The sequence below is a fragment of the Balaenoptera physalus genome (assembly GCF_965194825.1).
Source record: "Balaenoptera physalus genome assembly, chromosome: 8".
NCBI lineage: Eukaryota > Metazoa > Chordata > Mammalia > Artiodactyla > Balaenopteridae > Balaenoptera > Balaenoptera physalus.
This window is the reverse complement of record NC_138887.1, coordinates 19900808-19922084: the sequence shown is the minus strand read 5'-3', so window position 1 is coordinate 19922084 and position 21277 is coordinate 19900808. Positions and strand designations below refer to the sequence as shown.

General features: G+C 40.6%; 2 protein-coding genes across 8 annotated transcripts in view; one reads left to right on the top strand and one right to left on the bottom strand.

The window, feature by feature from the left end:
• The window catches only part of ARMC10 (armadillo repeat containing 10), a 55178-nt gene extending 38172 nt beyond the window's left edge, over positions 1 to 17006 (top strand). The window contains exon 7 of one of the 2 annotated variants that reach the window (XM_082473625.1): positions 16271 to 17006. In XM_082473625.1, coding sequence (XP_082329751.1) covers positions 16271 to 16306 — 36 coding nt within the window. In that variant the 3' untranslated portion in view covers positions 16307 to 17006. The other variant, XM_082473627.1, reaches the window with a different exon arrangement.
• NAPEPLD (N-acyl phosphatidylethanolamine phospholipase D) overlaps positions 58 to 21277 on the bottom strand; it is an 84577-nt gene continuing 63357 nt past the window's right edge. For 5 of the 6 annotated variants that reach the window (XM_082473583.1, XM_082473582.1, XM_082473579.1 and 2 more), the window contains 3 exons: positions 12328 to 12974; positions 8466 to 8580; positions 2181 to 3422 (listed from right to left, as the gene is read on the bottom strand). In XM_082473583.1, coding sequence (XP_082329709.1) covers positions 3294 to 3422; positions 8466 to 8580; positions 12328 to 12974 — 891 coding nt within the window. In that variant the 3' untranslated portion in view covers positions 2181 to 3293. Of the gene's footprint in view, positions 1027 to 2180; positions 3423 to 8465; positions 8581 to 12327; positions 12975 to 21277 lie in introns of those variants that run through there. The other variant, XR_014266954.1, reaches the window with a different exon arrangement.

Here is a 21277-nt window from a genome sequence, read left to right as displayed (position 1 = left end):
TCTGGGCATAAATTTCATAATTTTTTTAAATAAAGAAGAAAAATGTCTGTCACAGGATTATTTTCTCCCCTTAATTGAAAGAAGTTTTATTCATTAATTTTCACCCATATTTTTACATGATTAAAATTACAAGATATGAAAAATTCTCAGCAGTTATTTTTAATAGTATTTTTATCCCATAAGCTACTCTAACAATTTATTGATGTATTTGAATTCAGCCAGGTTCCCCCCCCACAGGTTTTGTAATATTCAAGTTCATAACCACCACCATGCTTAGTTATTATTAAGTAAATCAATTTGTAAGCAGAAGCTTTCCTATTCATGTATTTAAGGCAAAGCTTTAAGAGAAGAGTACTTTAAATTTCATTTGTAAATACATAGATTTCCATAGGAAGTCACAAATCCTCAAACAGAAAAATGTGCTTTCTCAGGGTTATCCTGATACAGAAATGAAACTTGGGAGACAGACATATTTTTACAGTAGAAATATGACGAAAACATGAAAATTCTAAATTAGCTACAGCAGTAATAATGTACATTATGAAGGCTAAGGATCATTTATCAAGTGATGCAAACATAAGTATTAATTCCCTGAAAGGCACATTTCTTTATAACAATTTTGCTTAATCTTCCTCCTTGTTTAATGAAAATATATATTCAAAATGTACACACATTAAAACGAAGATTTGATTTCAATGTGCGGTAGCAGCATTGGATTCTAAAACACCCTCTCTTCTTTTCCTCTATTATTAGTTTGAACAAATAACATTTCCTGGAGATCAGAGCATTGAGTTTGAAATGTCAAAATGCTAGAGAAAAAGGGGCAGTCATCCAGAAAGAATTCCACAGGGAAAGTGCACAGTTCGATCTCTACCTATGTAGGTCATGGCACATCTTACCTTTTTTAGGTGGGTTTTCTCCTAATTGATGGTCCCACCCTCTTGGGCAATGGGTTTCAAAGTGTTCTTCAGTTATCACGGGAGAAAGGGATTTCAATAAGATCTTACATGTTGGTATGGATGCTGGCTAATCAAAGAGGAAAATGAAATTGACTTAGAGGATGAGACAAACGAAAAGGTATTATGACATGTATTAGACTGAATGGAGGGAACAGAGTGGATTAGTCTTATTTTTCAAAATTTGTTTTTGCTTTGTACATAAAACCCTTCAAAATGTAGATAGGAGAGATGAAGCTCAATGTACTTCTTAACAAAATGTCAAAGTGGAAAGAATGCAAATGGTCATAAAAATTACAGCTTGGAGGAAGCCTAGAAAATGAGGCAGGCCCAATTAAGTGGAACTCAGAACATAATTTAAAGTGCCTGGAGACCCCTCAGTTAAACAGTACATGTGAATACAAAATTAGCATTAAGGCCACTCAAGGAGAAGAAATAATAATTAAGCAAGATGTGCTTGGCTTGCTTCAGAGAGCAGAGGTAAGAGATGAATTTTCCGTCTGGCGTGCAACAGCGAGGAAGGTGACCACAGAACTCTGGCTAGTATTAGGGCAACCCATGCCAAAGCTAATCCACCATAAGCCAAACATCTTGATTCCCATCTGTTTGCTAAATGTTCCTTTGGAGTGAAAAAGTGTCTTTTTTTTTCCTGAAGGTTTATTTTATGGGGAAATTTTTTGTGATTTAGTGCCCACAAATCATATACATTCACCTATATTACATATACATTTCCCCTTGACAGATTTGCATCTTTGTAGATAAAAATGCTAAATTTTGATAAATATTATTTACATTTATCTTGGCTATTACTCTCCAAATTTACAAAATGTGGGAGATAAAGTTGTTAGTCCTCAATGTTTAGTGTCCTTATATGCTTGAATATATATCATCAAAAGCATTAGCCTATTTTCCACTTTCAAATCTACCTATCTGTATTAGGCAGTGATATCTTAACATACCATTTTCTCCCTTATATTTTCAAAGTGTTTTTTTTTTTAAAAAAAGACTTATTTATTCTTCACAGTTTTTGGAGGTAGGTGAAAATCATCCTCTTGTTGCACATGAGGACACTGAGGCACACTGAGCTTAGGTGACTTGTTTTAGGGCACACAGAAAATCCAAGGGGGAAGCAGGATTAAAATTCAGATTAAGTGGCTAACGTGCATATATATGTGAAACTAAATTACAGGGCACTACCTGGGTAGCATTTGGTGTAGGAAACCTCATTTCACTGAGGCTGGATTGGGAAGACAGAAGGGGCCTCTAATCAGCTCTCTCATTTAGGAAGGTTCAGAGTAATGGAGTGCGTGTAGAGCGTGTCTAGGACTAAAACTCAGGGCAGTGGACTCCCAGAATCACTGTCTCTTTTTTAACCACTAATATTCCACACTGGCTTAATAAAAGTAGAACCGTGCTCAAGGATTGTGTAATATAAAAATATAAGAGAATCATGTAAAACAGAAAATATTTCTTATAAGCTCACTGACATACTGGGGTTTGAGCTAAGAAACCAGAAAAAATAATGAGTATATATATAGAGAGAGAAGATGGAATATGGAAAGAATAAAATTTAACTCAAAGTATATGGTCTATTAACATTTAAGATCTGCATTTATCTTTGTAAATTATTTCCTTGCAGCTATATTTGTGCTGAGCAGGTCTGACTTTTAGATTAAAAATAGAACATTTCACAAATCATGTTCTCATAACCACACTTCCTCTTCCTCTGCCCAGCTCAGAGGGCTTTTGATTTGGGGATTGTAGATATGCCACATAGTATATTATTCCTCTCTATAAAAAAAATGGTAACTTAGCCCAAACTCCTATGTTTTTATGTTTAAAAAAATAAATCACTTAACATTTGGCATATAACCATGTGGGGAATCAATGTCATCATTTGCTCTAACATGACTGTAAGAAATATGTTTCTATGTGCAGGCCTGTGAGAAAATCTAAGTAGGCAGACAGCCTTGACTTACCGTGCAGAAGGCCCCTAAGAAGAGAAGAACAGAAATGAGTTTTTAAAATCAGTTTTTCATAATCTCAAAACTCTACCACTAAAGTAGAATGCTTTAGTAAAAAAAATTCCATTGCAATGTTTATGTCACTGAGACATGACTTAAAATCCACATTAGCCTTCATTATTTAAATGACCCACCTCGAACTCTTCTCTGTTTATAAGAACTGGCAATCATATTAGTAAGCAGGTTGCAACATAAACACAAACCTGCAGAAGCTGTTTCCAAATGTAAAAAATCGTAATATTCATGAATTTCTTAGTCTTTTTAGGTTTATATCAGATGATGCCTTTTTCATTAGAAGCTCCTGTGCTCACATTTACTCCGAGTTGTCGTCATCAGTGTTAAGGTATCTTGACTCTCCATGCTTCAAGACAAAAAAATCTTCAGCCTTAAGTCCATATCTCTCTAGAGCCTCACTCAGTTTCACTGGAGGTTCTAAGTAATGCTGACAAAGGGCAGAGAGAAACAAAAATGGAAAAAGATTAAGCATACATATATTTGGGGGGATATTTCAAACAAGAGTTCAAACTAAAATAACCAACATAGCCTACTTAAAGTAATGCTCTTCCTTTTCATTGAAGCATTAGCAAATGAGTCAATCACACTTTCTAATATAGAATCATTAAGCCAATAGAAATGTCATATTTATCAATCTGTTAACACCATGCATGTCAAATTTGGCCAACTTAGATCGAACATTATTAGACTGCATGAACTCTGATCACTATTTCCCTACATGAAATCCCAGTCTAAATGGAATCAATGCTAAAGAATTTAGTGTTACCAATATTTTGGGAGAACACAGAAACTTAGATTATAAGGAAGAGTACGTGTGTATAAGCAAACGCTAGAGAAAATAGTTTTGGCTGAAGAAGGGTTGTCATCCCCAAGCCCCAACCAAATACTGATTCTGTAGTGTATGGATTGAAGAGGGGCTCGAGGAACAGATTTGACAGGTGGAGTTACCTTTTGTTTCCTCACCTTTTCATAACAACAACAACAAACAAAAAGTAAAGACAGCACACTGTTGAAGAATGTTTCAACATACTCAAATGTTCACCAAATAAATTGAAACCACTTGAATATGTGTTATAGTTAAAGAAAGCAAGAGGTATGAAGGAAATCATTTCACCAGTTATTTCTCTTTGGAGCTAAATCTTTACAGTGTATAGTAGCTATTTTTACAGCAAATAAAGGAAAAAAAACAGGTATTATTACACAAAGGGTTTTTCCCCCAATTTCAATTAGAAAAGCTATAAAATGTGAAAATTAAAGCAGAAATAAAAATCCAGCAGTCTCTACTCTGATCGCCGGTGGTTAAGTCTGCTTCCACCCTCCGTGCAGCAGTGGCTGGTGGGCACCCAGAGAGCGGCCAGGTCAGTGAACTAAATAAAAACCCTTTTGCCTTCCTAGAGCTTTCCTCCCAGTACAGAGACAGAGAAGAAATGAATAAGGAAAACAGTATCTGAGTGGGTGACATGTTCTGGGGAGAACATAGTTGGTAAGTGTCAGGGGTGGAGGTTTAATTTTAAATGCAACCATCTAAGAAGTCCTCTTGGAGATGGCAACCTTTGAACAAAGACCTGAGGGAGCAGATTGCACCAGGCTTTGTAGGCAGCTGTGAGGGCTGTGGCTTTGACTGGGAGTGTGATGGAAAGCTGCAGGTCCTTCTGGCACAGGAGTGTCACAATCTGATCTAAGGGGTAAAGGTCACTGCCCTCTGCAGCGTTGAGAACAGACTGTAAGGGGCAGTGTGGCATCAGTGACCGGGGTAAGAGGTACTCAAAGTCTAAATACAGTCTAAAGGATGAGCTGACTGCATGTGGGGAAAAGCTGGAGGGAGGATATGAGAGAAAGAGAGTAAAGGTTTTGGCCTGAGGAACTGGAAGGAGGGTGTTGCCATTTACTGAGATTAAGAGAAGTGACTTTGAGGGAAGATCAGGAACTTTGGTTTTAGACTGAAGTTTTGGGTACCTGATGGACATCCAAGTGGAGACGTCAAGTAGGCAGTTGGATATATAAACATGGATTGTAGGGGGAAACCTGGGCTAGAGAGGTACAGTGGATAGATGGTGTTTAAAGCCATAAGACTAATGAGATCCCCAAGGGAGTAACCAACTAGAGAAGAAACAGGGCCCCTGGACTGAGTCCTAAGGCACTCACTGCTGATGAGGAACTAGCAGCAGAGAGTAAGAAGGGCGAAGGGTCAGCCAGTGATGCACTAGGAAAACCAGGCAGGTTTTCTGTGGCTTCAGATGTACAGATTGCTAACAGTTACTGGCCACACGTGGGTCGTCTCTCCCCGCTTGCTCACTTCTAGGCTTATGGCTTTGTTTAGAGGGTCAGGGATGCCTTCCCACTGACTACTGAGTAACTGAGGTTAACTATGTATTAGTTACCCAGTATTCCTCGCGATAGCCACTTATTAATGGGTTAGTTGACAACAGGAATCTACTTTTAGTCTTTTTTATGCATATAGGAGATTGCTAATATATCCCCCATGAAATTTAACTGTAAATAATAGCCTAAGTCAAGAAGCTTCCCTTGCAAAATTGTTTTTAAGAGATTTCAAAATGATGAAATTCTTTCCCAATGAAAAATAATTGTTCTGTTAATTTTTTTTTCCCCTGTGCTCTCTCTACAAGTCTTGGCCAACAGTACACTTACACAATTGCCCGACACTAATAATGTCTTTCCTAAACTGTAACTTTAGTTATAAGCTATAATTTAGTATGGATTTTGATGTTGCAGTATCTTTCCAAGTTTCTTCATAGGTCAATTCTTGCCTGCTTCAACCATCTAGAAGGGAGCTCTAGAAGTAGGCAAGAAAGCCTCTGAGTGACTGATAGCTATCTCTTAGTGCAAGCACATTAATCCTGCAGGGAAGGTAAAAATGCCCAATAGCCATGGGACCAAACAGTATGTATAAAGCAAGGTAGTAGATTAGAGACATATGTACCATGGAATATTACTCAGCCATAAAAAGGAACAAAACTGAGTCATTTGTAGTGATGTGGATGGCCCTGGAGTCCATCATACAGAGTAAAGTAAGTCATAAAGAAAAACAAATACCGTGTATTAACGCATATATATGGAATCTAGAAAAATGGTACTGTTGAACCTAGTGACAGGGCAGGAATAAAGATGCAGATGTAGAGAACGGACTTGTGGACACAGTGGGGGAAGGGGAGGGTGGGACGAACTGAGAGTAGCACTGACATATATACACTAGCATGTGTAAAATAGCTAGTGGGAAGCTGCTGTATAGCACAGGGAGATCAGCTCGGTGCTTTGTGACCACCTAGAGGGGTGGGATGGGGAGGGGATATAGTATGCATATACCTGTGCAGCAGAAACTAACACAGCATTGTAAAGCAATTTTAATCCAATAAAGATGTGGGAAAAGAAAAAGTAAGTGGTGAAAGTAGAAGCTCCCAGCAGTGTGGACCCACTAAGGGCCAGGCAACCAGCCCCAGGCAGCTCATACATTCCCTTTCAAAGGGGTCACTGTTTTCTGATCTACTCCAACAGAAGAGACTCAAAATAAAGACCCTGGTCATTTAAGAAGTTAACACGTATTATGTAGTGCCTACAGTTTGTTTCTACCAAAACTAGTCAGTTAAGTTTAAGTGCTTAAATACATCATTTAGGAAATTCACTCATCATTCCTTAGATAAATCAGATGTTGCTGTATGTACAATTTTAAAGTGTCGCCAAGTCAATGACATCCTTAAGCTGCTTATATTATAGTAAGCAGTTATTACAACTATTTACATGCAAATCATTTAAAACTGTTTGCAAAGCATAGGCTAAACATCCTCCCCCAAAATTCCATGTACTTGATAATTTATTTAGCAAACTCGTAGTTCTCAGATTTATGCAACTAATGTCAAAAAGACTAAATGAGAGTGTATTTTATATTTCATTAAGAAATAAAAATGAAGTTTAGATTTAAAACAGGAGTAATTCTTGAAGGCTGAATAACACAATAACTCTTAAAGACTGAGGTTTTCTCTCCTCTCCTCATGTTCCCATCTCAGTAAAGAACATAACCACCTTTCCAGTTACTCAAGTTAAAAATCCAGGAGTCATCCTTGATTCTTCTCTTTGCAAGGTTTAGTAAAATACTATTACTTCATCTAAGTTGCTGAAATATGTTATATATAGAACACAGACATACATATATCTAAATTTACTTATATACATGTGGAACACACATACATACACACACACGGAATAAGACACTGCCTCTAAATAATAGTGGTAAACCAGTGGAAACCAGTGTCAAACTTCCCCCTTCTCCAAATACACAGACACACAAACCACACACACTCATATTCTCCTTCACCCTTCCCCTGCCCGTGGACATTCATTTACTGATTCCATTCTGCCCCCCAACAGTGTGGCTCAGGGCCACAGCATTGCGGAATGGGAATTTTGATCGGGTGGGAGTCAGCAGGGGGCAGGCAGTGTATTAATTCTGGAATAAGATGCAACTAGGGAGAGGGCAGGCCAGAAATAGGACAGAGAGGGAGTGCTTAAAACAGCATGAAAGCACAGGGTTCCTGCAGAGAGGCCCTGGAAAGTGGAAGATGCCACACACAGCAAAATAGAAGAAGCCAAGTTCAGTCATCTGTTTCTAAATTTTGCTTAGGGCAGGCCCTGGATCGAGGAAAGGAGAGAATGCTTTTTGCTAAGCTTCTGCTTGATCCCACAACCCTGGCTAGTAGCAGAGTTCCAGGGTTCAGCTACCTTAAGGAAAAATAAGCTCTTCTGTACTAGTCTAGGAATAAAACCGCCATTTATCCCAATGCCTGGCACACAGCAGACACCAAGTCAGTGTTCACTGGATGAATAACATAACTTCTGAAAACTTCCAAGCCGTCCAGCCTCACTTCCCCCATTGCCCTCCCTATCATCCATACCCTGGCTGAACCGATTCCTCACTATTCCCCATGCTTGCTGCCTCCAATCCCACACTTTCCTCCTCTTGAAATGCCTTCCTCCTTGCCTTTTCACAGCCAAGTTCAAATGTCAACTCTTCCATGAAGCTCTCCCTGATCCCTCCAATTAGTAACAGTCCCTGACTCTGAGACCACTTTATCTGTCCCACTTTACAACACTTTGAGTAATTACGTGCATGTCTTGTATCTTCTGCCAGAACAAAAGCCTCCCTTGGGAGGGATGACATGTTGGTTCATTTTTCTATTTACTAAGGCTACACACATTTTTCGTTACATAAACACATGCTTCATTAACTACAGAAATAAGCCAGAAGAACAACATGCAATGAGGATTTCTTTTTCCTCTGTATATAAATATTGTTTTACTAATTAATATGATTTACCACCCTAATTCACTTGATGACCATGACGACCATGCAGGTTCTTGACTGTACTTTGGTTTCTGAACACAGTGCAGGGCACAGTGATCAATCCTATCACCGGTCAGACACGTAACGAGTTATTGTTACCACAATCACACTCACCTCATTTGCTAAGGCAAAAGTTCCCCAGTGAATTGCCACAGATCTCTTTGTCTGCACATCAATGTGAATCTTTACAGCCTCTTCTGGGTCTACATGCTGGTATTTCATAAACCACCTGATAAAACACAGTAATTTATTAAATCTGGGCTTTTAAGTATACAATAAATTCTAATTACTGCTTCATGTAATCAACCTTTAACATTCTGCACAGGAATAAATCACAGTAGGCAAAACCATCTCCCTTCAGTCCACTTTTCTGCTGGAAAAAAATAAGCAAAAATCTGTCTTGTACAAACTGCTATACAGTAGCTAAGTCTCAAGCAAAACTTCCCTTTGAATAGTAGGATTTTGTTTCACATGTATTTTTATTTTACTGATGATTTATTCTGAAGATATCTTATTACTTTAAAAAGCAGATATTTTGCAATCCTGGTATGAATGAAAGAAACGGAATAATGGGTAAAGAACTAGAAATCAAAACTCCAGTTGCAAATAACCTTGCTGAAACAATTTTTTTTTAACGTGCTAAAGTGAAAAGGAAACAAAAATTAGTGTATAATTTGTAAAATCAGGAGCAAAAAAATCCAGTTACTATTCAAGGATTTTATTTAAATACCGTACAACTGATGAGTGAGGCGTTTGGTTTGGCAAGAAGAAAGGGTACATAAGGGGGACTAAATGGAGAGAGTTTAGCAATGTGAAAGGCTGCCTCATGCCTGGGAAGAGACGGCTCTGGAGGCAGGGGGCCTGGGCGTGAATCCCAGCTCTACCGATTCCTGGGAATGCCTTTGGAGCTGCTTCAGTTTCTCCAGCTGCCATTTCCTGGTCTGTGAAATAGAAGCTATGCCCACTTCACAAGGGTATTGTGAGGATTAAACAAGACAAAATTTATTCAAAGCATGAAGTACAGCAGCTACTTCATAGAATTCTTCCAAAAGAGTAGGGAGCTGACAAAGCCAACACTTTCAGGAGAAAGAATTACTTCTGATACAAAAGTAAAATGTACTACATACAGGCAGATCCTTTGCTTTCCCAGCCAGCAGTTTATTTATTTTTATAAATTTATTTTATTTCTTTTTGGCTGTGTTGGGTCTTCGTTGCTGCGCGCCAGCTTTCTCTAGTTGCATCTAGCGGGGGCTGCTCTTCGTTGCAGTGCACGGGCTTCTCATTGTGGTGGCTTCTTGTTGCGGAGCATGGGCTCTAGGCACATGGACTTAAGTAGTCGTGGCACGCGGGCTTCAGTAGTTGTGGCTCATGGGCTCTAGAGCACAGGCTCAGTAGTTGTGGTGCATGGGCTTAGTTGCTCTGCGGCATGTGGGATCTTCCTGGACCAGGGCTCGAACCCGTGTCCCCTGCATTGGCAGCTGGATCCTTAACCACTGCGCCACCAGGGAAGCCCCCCCAGCCAGCAGTTTAGAAGAGGAAAAACAACAGTGTCTTCACATTATTTATATCCTGGGTCTGCTACTGGCAATGAACACTGCAGTGAAGATTAAGGGATCTGGATTCAGCAGAGGGGCTGCTGCACTTTGTAGAACACGTCATGGAAAAGTTCATCCATCTGCACAGCACAAGGGTTGTTATTTACTGTTAGGAGTTGCCGGGCCTGATGGGAGCCCCAAAACAAAGCCACTGTGTTCTCAACAAGAGATCAGAGAAGCACTTGTTCTGCTTTATCTCCTGACACTTAGAATTCAGGGCAAGATGAAAACAGTTTTGGCTGTTTCTCTCTCTTGATTTTTTAAAAACTCCTACTTCAAATCAAAGGCATAGACATATTCCTTTCTACCCTCATATCTGAAATAAATTTAAAATGTTTACTCTGGTATACAAATTAAAATAAAAAGTTAAAATCCTAACCGACTTGGATAGAATGCCCAATGACAGGAGATCCCAAAAGTAAGGGTGAAAACATTCTAAGCAGATTATTGAAAATCGTGTTGGGTGTGATCATCTTACATTTATAGACTACTCTGAAGTTTTGTTGATAACATTTCTAAAACTTTAGTACTGGGGCTTCCCTGGTGGTCCAGTGGTTAAGACTCCAGGCTTCCAATGCACGGGGCATGGGTTCGATCCCCAGTCAGGGAACTAAGATCCCACGTGCCGTGCGGCACAGCCAAAAAAAAATAAAATAAAAATAAAACTTTAGAACTGACTAGAGAACTGGAATACAGAGTAGAGGCTACTACAGTTTAATTCTTTAGAGCAAATACTGTCCTCCCCATCCTTCTCCCATCTTAGTGACAAGACAGCTGCAGTGCAAGCAGCAAGGGGGAATTATGTGAGTGCATTTGTGTACTTCGGCTGTACACATTTTATCATCACCTATATATGACAAGTCTGTATATTTCTACATATGAAAATTTTATTTTCACAATTACAAGTAAGAAGTATTCTAGTATACTAAGAACATATATTGAATAAGGATCAATACCATATAAAATTGATTTGTAAACAGGTTGACTGATGTTTTAAGAGGTTTCATTAGAATTCAGAATTAGAATTATGTGGAAAAGTGAAATTCAAGCACTACTATTGGCTTATAATAATTTAGTAAGGTAAAAATATCTAGTCCCTTGAATGAAGAAACTAGAAAAAAGGGAGAAATAAGCATTAATATACTTAGCAATGAAATGGTTTTGGTGAACTTCAAAAGTTAATGAAGTAAGTATAACAATCTGATGGAAACCAATGATCAGATTTGCTCACTTCATCTATGTATCAGTGTTCTTCTGTTTGTAGGATCGCCTAAATAAAATGCCATCCTACATACCATTCTGTGAGAGTCTGTGCGTGCACTTCAGAAAATAAAACATTTTTTAAATTAGCCCCTACTTTGTTACTTTTAGTGTTTATTTTCTCTTAACTTGTACATATCAACCAGAGTTGACTGAAATCTAACTGAATTCTTGGAAATCACTTCTTTTTTCCTTAAATAGGCAGTATTAAGGAAAACACAGGCAGCAGATGGGTCTCCTGGGTCTCAAGTGCTCGTGTGACCTTTATCTGCTCTGTGCTCTGAAGACAGGCAATCAGTACAGAGAGGTTGCAGGGCAAGTGTAAGTAGTGCAGCAATGTCTTTAGCAGACTAACCTCAGTGCTGCCTGCAATAAGACCGTCACAAGGGACTGATGCTATAGGCCAAGTCCTTGCCTTTTCTCCACTAAACACAGGACAGGGCATGGGTGCATTCCACTCACAGGGAGTATCCTCCATGTGAAAGAAAGACCAAGAGTCAGGTTTGAGTACTGGCCGATAGGTTTAAATTTAGTCGGAACAGTACACGAACTTCGGGCTAGGCAGAGTAATTCTTTAAACCGTCGTCCTTTTTTCTTGGTAATATAATTTCAGTAACTACAATAATTATTTAACTGATATGACTGTAATTAAAGTATTTTAAAATTCAAAGAAAAATTTTAACTGACTGGCCCAACAACCCCCCACCCAGTGTATAACAAAGTCCACCATTAAAACCACAGATCAGGGCTTCCCTGGTGGTGCAGTGGTTAAGAATCTGCCTGCCAATGCAGGGGACACGGGTTCGGGTCCTGGTCTGGGAAGATCCCACATGCCGCGGAGCACCTGGGCCCATGAGCCACAAGTACTGAGCCTGCGCGTCTGGAGCCTGTGCTCCGCAACAAGAGAGGCCGCGATAGTGAGGGGCCCGGGCACCGCGATTAAGAGTGGCCCCCCGCTCGCCGCAACGGGAGAAAGCCCTCGCACAGAAACGAAGACCCAACACAGCCAAAAAAATTAAATCAATTAATTAATTAATTAATTAAAACAAAAAACCACAGATCACTCGGAGTCCAGTTAATTTATCATGTAGCAGGAATGCTTTCTTTAGACACCTACATACCTTGGTTCATACGCTCCAATAGGAATAGCTGCAAGGTCAAAAGGTCCAAATCTTTTTCCTATCTCTTCAAAAGCAGAGCAATAACCAGTGTCTCCTGCGAAAAAGAATCGGTTCCAGGGCCCCAAGACAGACCAGCTGCCCCAGAGAACCCTGTTGTCGTCCGTCAGAGTCCTCTTACACCAGTGCTGGGAAGGCGTGAGCACAAACGTCACCCTGTCGTGTCCGGGGACGCAGTTCTCCTCCCACCAGTCCAGCTCGATCACGTTCTCACAGCCACACTTCTGCATCCAGTCCAGGAGCCCCCGAGGCACAAACCACCTCAGCTCGTTACCAAACCGCTCGTTCAGAGCGACGACAGAACTGTGGTCCAGGTGGTCGTAGTGGTTGTGGCTGATGAGGACCGCGTCTACCCGGGGCAGTTCACCGACGGTGCAAGGGGGGCGACGGAACCGCTTGGGACCCACGCGCTGCGACGGGGAGGCCCGAGCGCTGAAGACGGGGTCCGTGAGCAAGATGAGCTCGTCCATTTCCACCATCACTGTCGCGTGTCCCAGCCATGTGACTCTTAAGCCAGCTTCCCTCACTCCAGCTTCTTCAGGGTCATCGATAAAATACGGCTTAAGCACTGGGAGTTCTTTATCGAGCTCCTACATATATAAAGAAAGAAAGAAAAGCAGCTATTAAAAAAAAAAAGGTATTATGTGTCATCATACATTTTTGACCTAAATTATAGAGAGAAGGGTTATTTGGGGAGAACTGAAGTCATTCGATAAATTTGTTACTTTTGCTTTTCTCTTGAAAGTGCATACTTCTGAATCTGACTCAATAATCACTATATAGTGATGTAAGATGTTACTCCCAAATGCAACCAACAAAGGGAAAATTAAACTTAAAACTTTGAGTACTGCTGACTTTACGAAATATTCTTCTGTAAGTGCCAGAAGTAGACCAACCGAGATGCAGTCCCTTTACTACTGCTGTTTACTCAGCTGGTGCATTTGCTACTGAAAACTGTCTCAGGAGGTCAGCCCCTAGAAACAGTAAAGAAAACTTTTGACCACATATGTGTAGATCGTGGATCTCACATGAACCTGACTTCCTGAGTACACAGAATTCAGAGCAGAGTACTGTGATGACTGCTGGGAAAGTCACGGGCTTAGACGGTTCTCCTCATCGCTTACCTTTGAGGTTTTCTACCACTGATCAAACCAAAGCGGAACATGGTCCCTGCCCATGAGAAGATGATCGCTTTTGGGGGCAAACAGGTGTGAAGCAATAACTACAACATAATGTGTTAAGTATTATTCCTTTGTTTATTCTTCACTTTATCCTTGGATTAAGCTGGACCAACAAGAAGCTGTGTTCTAGGGTCACAGTCCTGGCTTTTATAAAACTTTCATAAACTGTGCTTTGGTGTTACGCCATACAGCTGCATGGAGGTCTCTTCCTTGTGAAACCTGCCGAGCATGTACCGTGGGGCTGGCTGTCTTGAGGACTGGGTACCAGCCCACCCCGACCCCACCTTCCCACACACCCCAGAAGCATTGCTCTCGATTCCCTGGAACAGGAAAAGCTCCTCTTCTCCAGAGCAATTGGCTTTATTCCTTTGACTACCATTGGGAAAACTGACAATCCTGTTTTGACTTTTGCTTTGACAGGAAGTTCAGAGTAAAAGCTGAAGACTCCTCCAGCCCATATGCAGAAGGGAACAGGGCAGGGCACATCGCAGGGAACAATGGAACAGATTTCTGTGCTAACCTCTTTCTTGGCTTTATTTTTCTACCCTAATTGTCCATTTGCTCTTGTATGTTTATCCATCTGGTTTTTTACTGCTACATGTCTTTTTATAAGTTGCTGCAAATCAGTTTTGAAAAAGGCATGGTATTGAATAATTAAATAAAGTACAAGGCATGCTGTAGCCCAATAAGAAGGAATGAAGAGCCCAGCTGCGGAAGGCATTACAGACACAGTAACTTGTGTGGGTTCCTGAAGAATGGTGAGAAGTTCCTGATGCAGAGGAAAGGGGGAAGGGCATTTCAGGTGGAGAAAATGCCCAAGCAAAGGCACAGAGCCAAGTAGGAATGTGGCATTCGGGGGCAGAAGACAAACTGAAATCTACAAAGGATCAGAACCCAGTAAAAGCCTTGAATCCCACGCTTCACCCAGAGACAGTGAGGAAGCATCGTTAAGAAAAAAAAAAAAAAAGACATGACCCAATTCATGTTTAGAGAAACCACTTTTTAAGTTTAAATGATGACTTGGGGTGTGTCACGATAGCTGCCAGGAGAGACAAAGAGCTGGACAAAGGAGACAGCAAAGGGCAGAGAGAGAGAGGGCAGATGGGGGAGATGCAGGTGAAGGGAAACTGAGAGGTCACTGAGCCGGTCCAAAGAGGAAATGGGCCCAGAAGGGGCAGAGCAGGAGCAGCAGAGGTGAAGGATGACAAGATAGCCCTTAGCCAGCCTAAGCCTTAGTTTCCTCATCTGAAAAATGGGTATAATAATTGCACCTACACGTCGTGACTGGGGACTGAATTAGGAGAGGCTGGCACACAGTAAGCCCTCTGCAAGTATTGCAAAAGAAGAAGGAAGCACGCTCCAACCCCGACAAGCAATCAGGCACCACCCCTATCGATCCCTTACATATTTACCTGTTTCCTTACTCATAGTTAAGATCCAAGTTAAGATCCCAAGTAACATCTAGACATGTTCAAGTCCTCCTGATGGCTCAACCATCTTCCTGTCAACTCATTTCATACACTAGAGCCACCTCAAAAACACTTTTCTTATGGCGTAACTCTCTCCCCTGCTGAAAAATCGTCACTGGTTCTGTACTGCTTGACAAAGCACGTCTCACCTCCTTAGCCCAGTGGTAAGCCTGTTGGTGGACGGCCCCTCCTCCTTTCCAGCTGTTTCACTCAGTTCCTGCACACGGCTCTGTGTTCCCCCCAACACTGGGACTGCTCCTTGCTCCCAGCCTGAGCTTGGAGCCCGGCACGACACTGACCCTCTTCCTTCTCTCTCTCATCCCTTCGAGACCTCAATCAAATCGCACGCCCTTCGCCCTTCGCGGAGCCATCCCTGAGTCTCCACAGCCGGCAGCGCTCACTCCCCCTCTCTACTTCCACGCCACCCGTTTGCACAGCATCTCTGGAGGTTCTGCTCTTTGCCCTGGTCCACTATACACAGGGTGCAGCCCATGTCTTATTCAACTTGGAATCATTCACAGTGCCTGGTTCAATGACCAATACACAGCATGCACGATAAAATTTGTTGAATGGATGAGTGAATGAATTTTTCAACTCAGTTCTCAAAGCTGGTAGTTAGGGTTGGTGAACAAATGCCATACGGTGTGCTTATCAAGAATTATGGAAGAAAGGAGAGGGAATGAGTATCAATTGAGTCCCTAGCATGTGTTAGGCTTCATACGAGGCACATGATGATGCAGCAGTATCTAATGTATCAAGTACTTTCGTATAACACAAAATACATGTATGGAGTGCTTACCATGTGCTAGAAACTGTGCTAACTGCTTCATAAAATTTTTTTCATTTAATACCACAATGCTGGAGGTAGGTGTTATTAACTCTCTCCCTTTTACAGACAAAAAAGCAGAGAAGGTACAGCACTCACACGAGGGCATGCCGCCTGCCTCCACACATACTGCCTCATGCCACTATACTTACTCCCAAGTATTATCTCATTTAATACATATTTTTAAAAACACAAGTACAGGCATACCTTGTTTTATTGCTCTTCACAGATACTGTGATTTTTTTTGTTTTATTTTTTTACAAATTGAAGGTTTGTGGCAACCTTGCATTGTCAGATGATGGTTAGCATTTTTTAGCAATAAAGTGTTTTTAATTAACTACAGTATATGCAAACATAACTTTCATATGCACTGAGAAACCAAAAAATTGCTGTGACTGGCTTTCTTGCAGTGGTCTGGAACTGAACCCGCAATATCTCCAGGGTGAGTCCGTAACAGCCTGGGAATCAGGTGGGGGAGAATCAGAGGTGGATTACTGTGGACACAAGGAAGCTTTTAGAGATGACGGATATGTTCATTTTCTTGATCATGGTGATCATTTTGCAGGTTTATACAGACATCCAAACTCGCCAGATTTTACTTTTTGAATATGTGGAGCTTCTATTATGTTAATAAAACTATAAAAAATTTTAAGTAGCATCGTGTTTAAACAGTGCATCAAAACATCTGAAACAAAACTCCCTGAAAATTGTTGCATTTTCTTTTTGCTCTAAGTTTAAAAGTCATTTTAAAGTTTAATATCTGGCATTATCCACTGACAACTGAGAGGAAACAAAACCTTGAGCACCTCTGGCAGCCTCAACTTGTTCTCCAAACGCAGTACCAACAGGTAAAGTGTGGAAAGAAGCCCATCACAAAGGATCATACACTGTGTGGTCCTATTTATAGGAAGTTTCCAGAATAGGCAAATCCATAGAGACAAAATAGGTTAGTGACTTCCAGGGGCTGGAGAACTGGGGGGTGATGACTAAGGACACAGGGTTTCTTTTGGGGATAATAAAAATGTATTAGATTGTAGTGACGGTTGCACAACTCTGAATGTACTGAAAAACTGCCAAATTGTACACTTTAACCAGGTTAATTGTATAATACGGGAATTATATCTTAACAAAGCTGTTTTTTAAAAAACGTAAACGTCTGACAAGAGATCTGAATTAAGCAGTCACACTTTTCTTCAAGGTCCTTTCCTCATGCTATATTGTTTCTAAGCCCATCCATCGCAAAAGAGTAGCTTATTTTAAAGAATTTGATCTCTTAACACTACTGGCCCATGAAACACAAAGAAATAGTGTCTACAATTGAGATTCCAAAAAGAAAAAAAAATAGTTTTTTACTTTTTATCCTAATCAGAGTTTGAAAAAGTATATAGAATGGGGAAATTCTTGTTTATTTAAAGAAATCAAGCACCCACTTGGCATTTTTCTTTACTAGATCAAGATTTTTCTTGGCTGGTCCTACTTTTTTAAAGCTACAAATGGGAAAATCCCTAAGCCTGTTATTCACCTGTACACTAGAGTTAATGTTTCACTTTTCTTGGGGAAAGGGAAAAATCCCAACATTTATTCAACCACTACTCTGCCAGATGCTTTAAGTACAACTGTCATCTAACTCTGTGAAGCAGATGTTACTGCCAATTCACAGAAAACCAGACCAAGGCAGAGGGTCACTGAGACACTTGCCAAGGTCATACAACAAAGTAAGTGTCCAATCAGGAGTGGAATCAAGGTCTTCTGACTCTCAAGACCCTCTCTCTTCATTAAACCATAACTCTTTCCATGGCATTGATAATGATAACTTCAAAACAATGAAACCCACATTCTTGTTAATATACTTACTAAGTGTATGTGTTTCTGTACATGAAAGAGACAGAAAGATTCGACAAAACTCTGTTCAAACCATATTTTCTAAAAAAAAAAATCACTTTTAAAGAGGACTTGAGTTAATCCTTTTCTTCCAAGTGAAAGTATCTTTGTACTGTTTTAGGAAACTTTAATATCTATACTTTGCATGACCACCATCCAAGGTCAATAAGCAATACATGCTGAAGAGAGCGTGGAGAAAAGGAAATCCTCCTAGGCTGTTGATGCAAATGTAACCCAGTAACAGCCACTATGGAGAACAATATAGAGGTTCCATAAAATATTAAATTTGAGGGACCACATGATCCAGCAATCCCACTACTATGTGTATATCTGGAAAAACATATTTGAAAAGACACATACACTCCAAAATTCATTGCACCACTATTTAAGATAGCAATGAAATGGAAGCAACCAAAATATCCATTGACAGAGGACTGGATAAAAAAGATGTGGAACATGAAAAGGTTATTACCCATAAAAAGAATGAAATAATGCCATTTGCAGCAACATGGATGGACCTGAAGGTGACAATACTAAGTGAAATAAGCCAGACAAAGACAAATAGCATATGATATCACCTACAGGTGAGATCTAAAAATTGATAAAATAACCAAATTTACAAAACAGAAACAGACTCGTGGACTTAGAAAACGAACATATGGTTACCAAAGGGGAAAGGTGGGGCTGGAGGGATACCTTAGGAGGTTGGGATTAACACCTGCACACTAATATCCATAAAATAGATCATCAACAAGGATCTACTGTCTAACACAGGGAACACTACTCAACAATCTGAAAGAACTTATATAGGAAGGGTCTGAAAAAGAGTAGATACGTGTCTCTCTTTACCTGAATCAAGCTGCTTAAAGCTAAAATAAACACAACGTTGTAAAGCCACTATACACCAATATAAACTAAATGTTAAATTAGAAAACAAAAACAAAAACAAAATGCCTACAACATTCTCCTCAGGCCTTGGGACCCAGGCAACTTCACATCCCTGGAGCCCGAGTAGCCTTGGTTTCCAAAGGCTGGATGTCATGGGGGTTAGGGAACTGGGAAGGATGTGCCAGCAAATGAGCTCTCCTTGGACCTGCACTGCCTGATCCCTTCAGGATGGACCACAATCTCCAGATCCACTATGGACCTCTGACAGCAAGGCCAAGCCTAGTGCAGCCAAAGGATGGTGGACCCTCCGGGCCGGAAGAGCTCTGAAAAGTCACCTGGTCCCCACGTCTCCTGGTGCTGGGGTTCCCACCTCCAGCCTCCTTCCGCAGAGTCACCCCACCTACAGACGCCAGCACCCTCAGCACAGCACTTTGGCAGGGATTGGGATTTGTCCCAGGGAGAAAGGGAAGGGGGTGGAAGTATTGAGACACAAGTCCTTGGGTGTCTGTTCTGGCACATTCCACTCATTTAAAACCCAGCAGCAGGACTTTCCCTAAGCCTCTCATTGCCCAAGTAACCAGAGTTGGGCAACCAGAAATGCTGCTGCCTTGTTTCCTGGAATGACAACTTTAAAACCAGTGCTTCTGGGCACTTCACATTCACAAGGCCTGTGAGGCTTAAATGAACAATGCCCTCTAGAAATGTAGTGTGGAAGGTGATAGAAAGAGAATTCAAAACAGAGCCGACTTTCAATAAGCCCATTTCAGGAGGTAAATTTTACGAGGTTTTTTCTTGTTTTGTTTTGTTTTTTAAAGCACATGAAAAGATGCTTAACCGCTCATTATCATAGCACATCAAAACTACAAGGAGGTATTACCTCGTACCAGTTACAGTGGACATCATTAAAAAGTCTACAAACAGCAAATCCTCGAGAGTGCGTACAGAAAAGGAACGCTCCTATGCTGTTGGTGGGAACATAAACTGGTAACAGCCACTATGCAGATCAGTATGAAGGTTCCTTAAAAAACTAAAATAAATCTACCATATGATCCAGCAATCCCACTCCTGGGCATATAACCAGAGAAAACCGTACTTTGAAAAGACACATGCACCCCAACGTTCATTGCAGGGCTATTTTCAGTAGCCAAGTCGTGGAAGCCACCAAATTGTCCACCAGCAGACGAATGCATAAAGAAGATGTGGTACATATATACAAGGGAATATTAGCCATAAAAAAGAATGAAACACCACCATTTGCAGCAACTGGCTGGACCTGGCAATGATCACATCAAGTGAAGTTGCCAGACACAGAAAGACAAATGTCATCTGATATCACTTGAAGGTAGAGTCTAAGGTGAAAATGATACAAATGAACTTATTTGCAAAACAGAAACATACTCACAGACTTTGAACGCCACCTTATGGTTGCCGGGGGTGGGTGGAAACACAGCTGGCAGGGATAAATTAGGAGTTCACAATTAACATATACCCACTAGTATATAAAATAGATAATCAACCTTCTGTTTAGCACAGGGAACTGTACTCGATATTTAGGTAATACCCTAAATGGGAAAAGAAATTGAGAAAGAATAGATACATGTGTATGTACAACTGAATCACTTAGCTGTACATCTGAAACTAACACCACACTGTATATCAACTATACTCCAATATAAAATAAAAATTAAAATAAAAAGCAAAGAAAAACAAAAAACTCCTGCCTTTAAAAAAAAAAAAAAGAAAGCTTACACTTCATTAAAGAATTCAGCTCCCACCCCACAACTTCCTTTTCTGCCTCATTATTCCTCAAAGCACTAATCACCTTTCAGTATCCCACATCATTTTCCTATCTGTTTATTGTCTCTCTTCCATTAAACCGAAGGCCCAAGGAGGCCAGGCTGTCTTTCTGCTTTTTCATGGCTCTATCTCTAGCACCTAGAATAGTGGAGTTTAAGAACAACTGGCCTGGTGAGTTCTCAGAAATTGAACCCAGTTCCTTCAATATCTCCAAATCATCAGAGTTCAGAGATGTATTTCCGCCTTCATGTGGTCACTCACTTTCCTGTTTGAAATGAAAGAAAACTAAAGACACCATTACTACTTCTGTATTTTTAGAAACTGTGGTCCAAAAACCAGGAAGGAATTTTTACCCAACAGGTAACCTACCCATCTTGGCTTCCTGCCCTAAACCCTTCTTCTCACAGCTTGACTCCATGTTTCTCTTCATACCAGGTTCTCCAGAAGACATAAAATTTTCTTGTTCCTCCCATCCACAAAGTTGAAACATACACTAAGGTTTTATCTATTAATATCCTGACTCATTCTTAAACAGTGCTGGGAAAATATTATTCATGTTACTCAACTCTGTTAACTAGGGTTAATACTCTGAACATTCCTTAGCATCAAAGTGACAATATGGGGTTTTTGGGGTTTTTTTAAAATCTCATATCCTTTAAAGAAAAATGGACACACTTACTAAGGTAAACGATCTAACACCACCGCCACCGACCCACTCCCCATCCTCCTGCCTTACTGCAGATCAACGCTTCAGGGATACCTCCACTCTTTTCATCCCACCCACTGCCAATGTCTAGTTCTTTATCTCTCAGTTCCCCACAAGGCCTGGCAGGACAGGGGTTGTTGGAAAA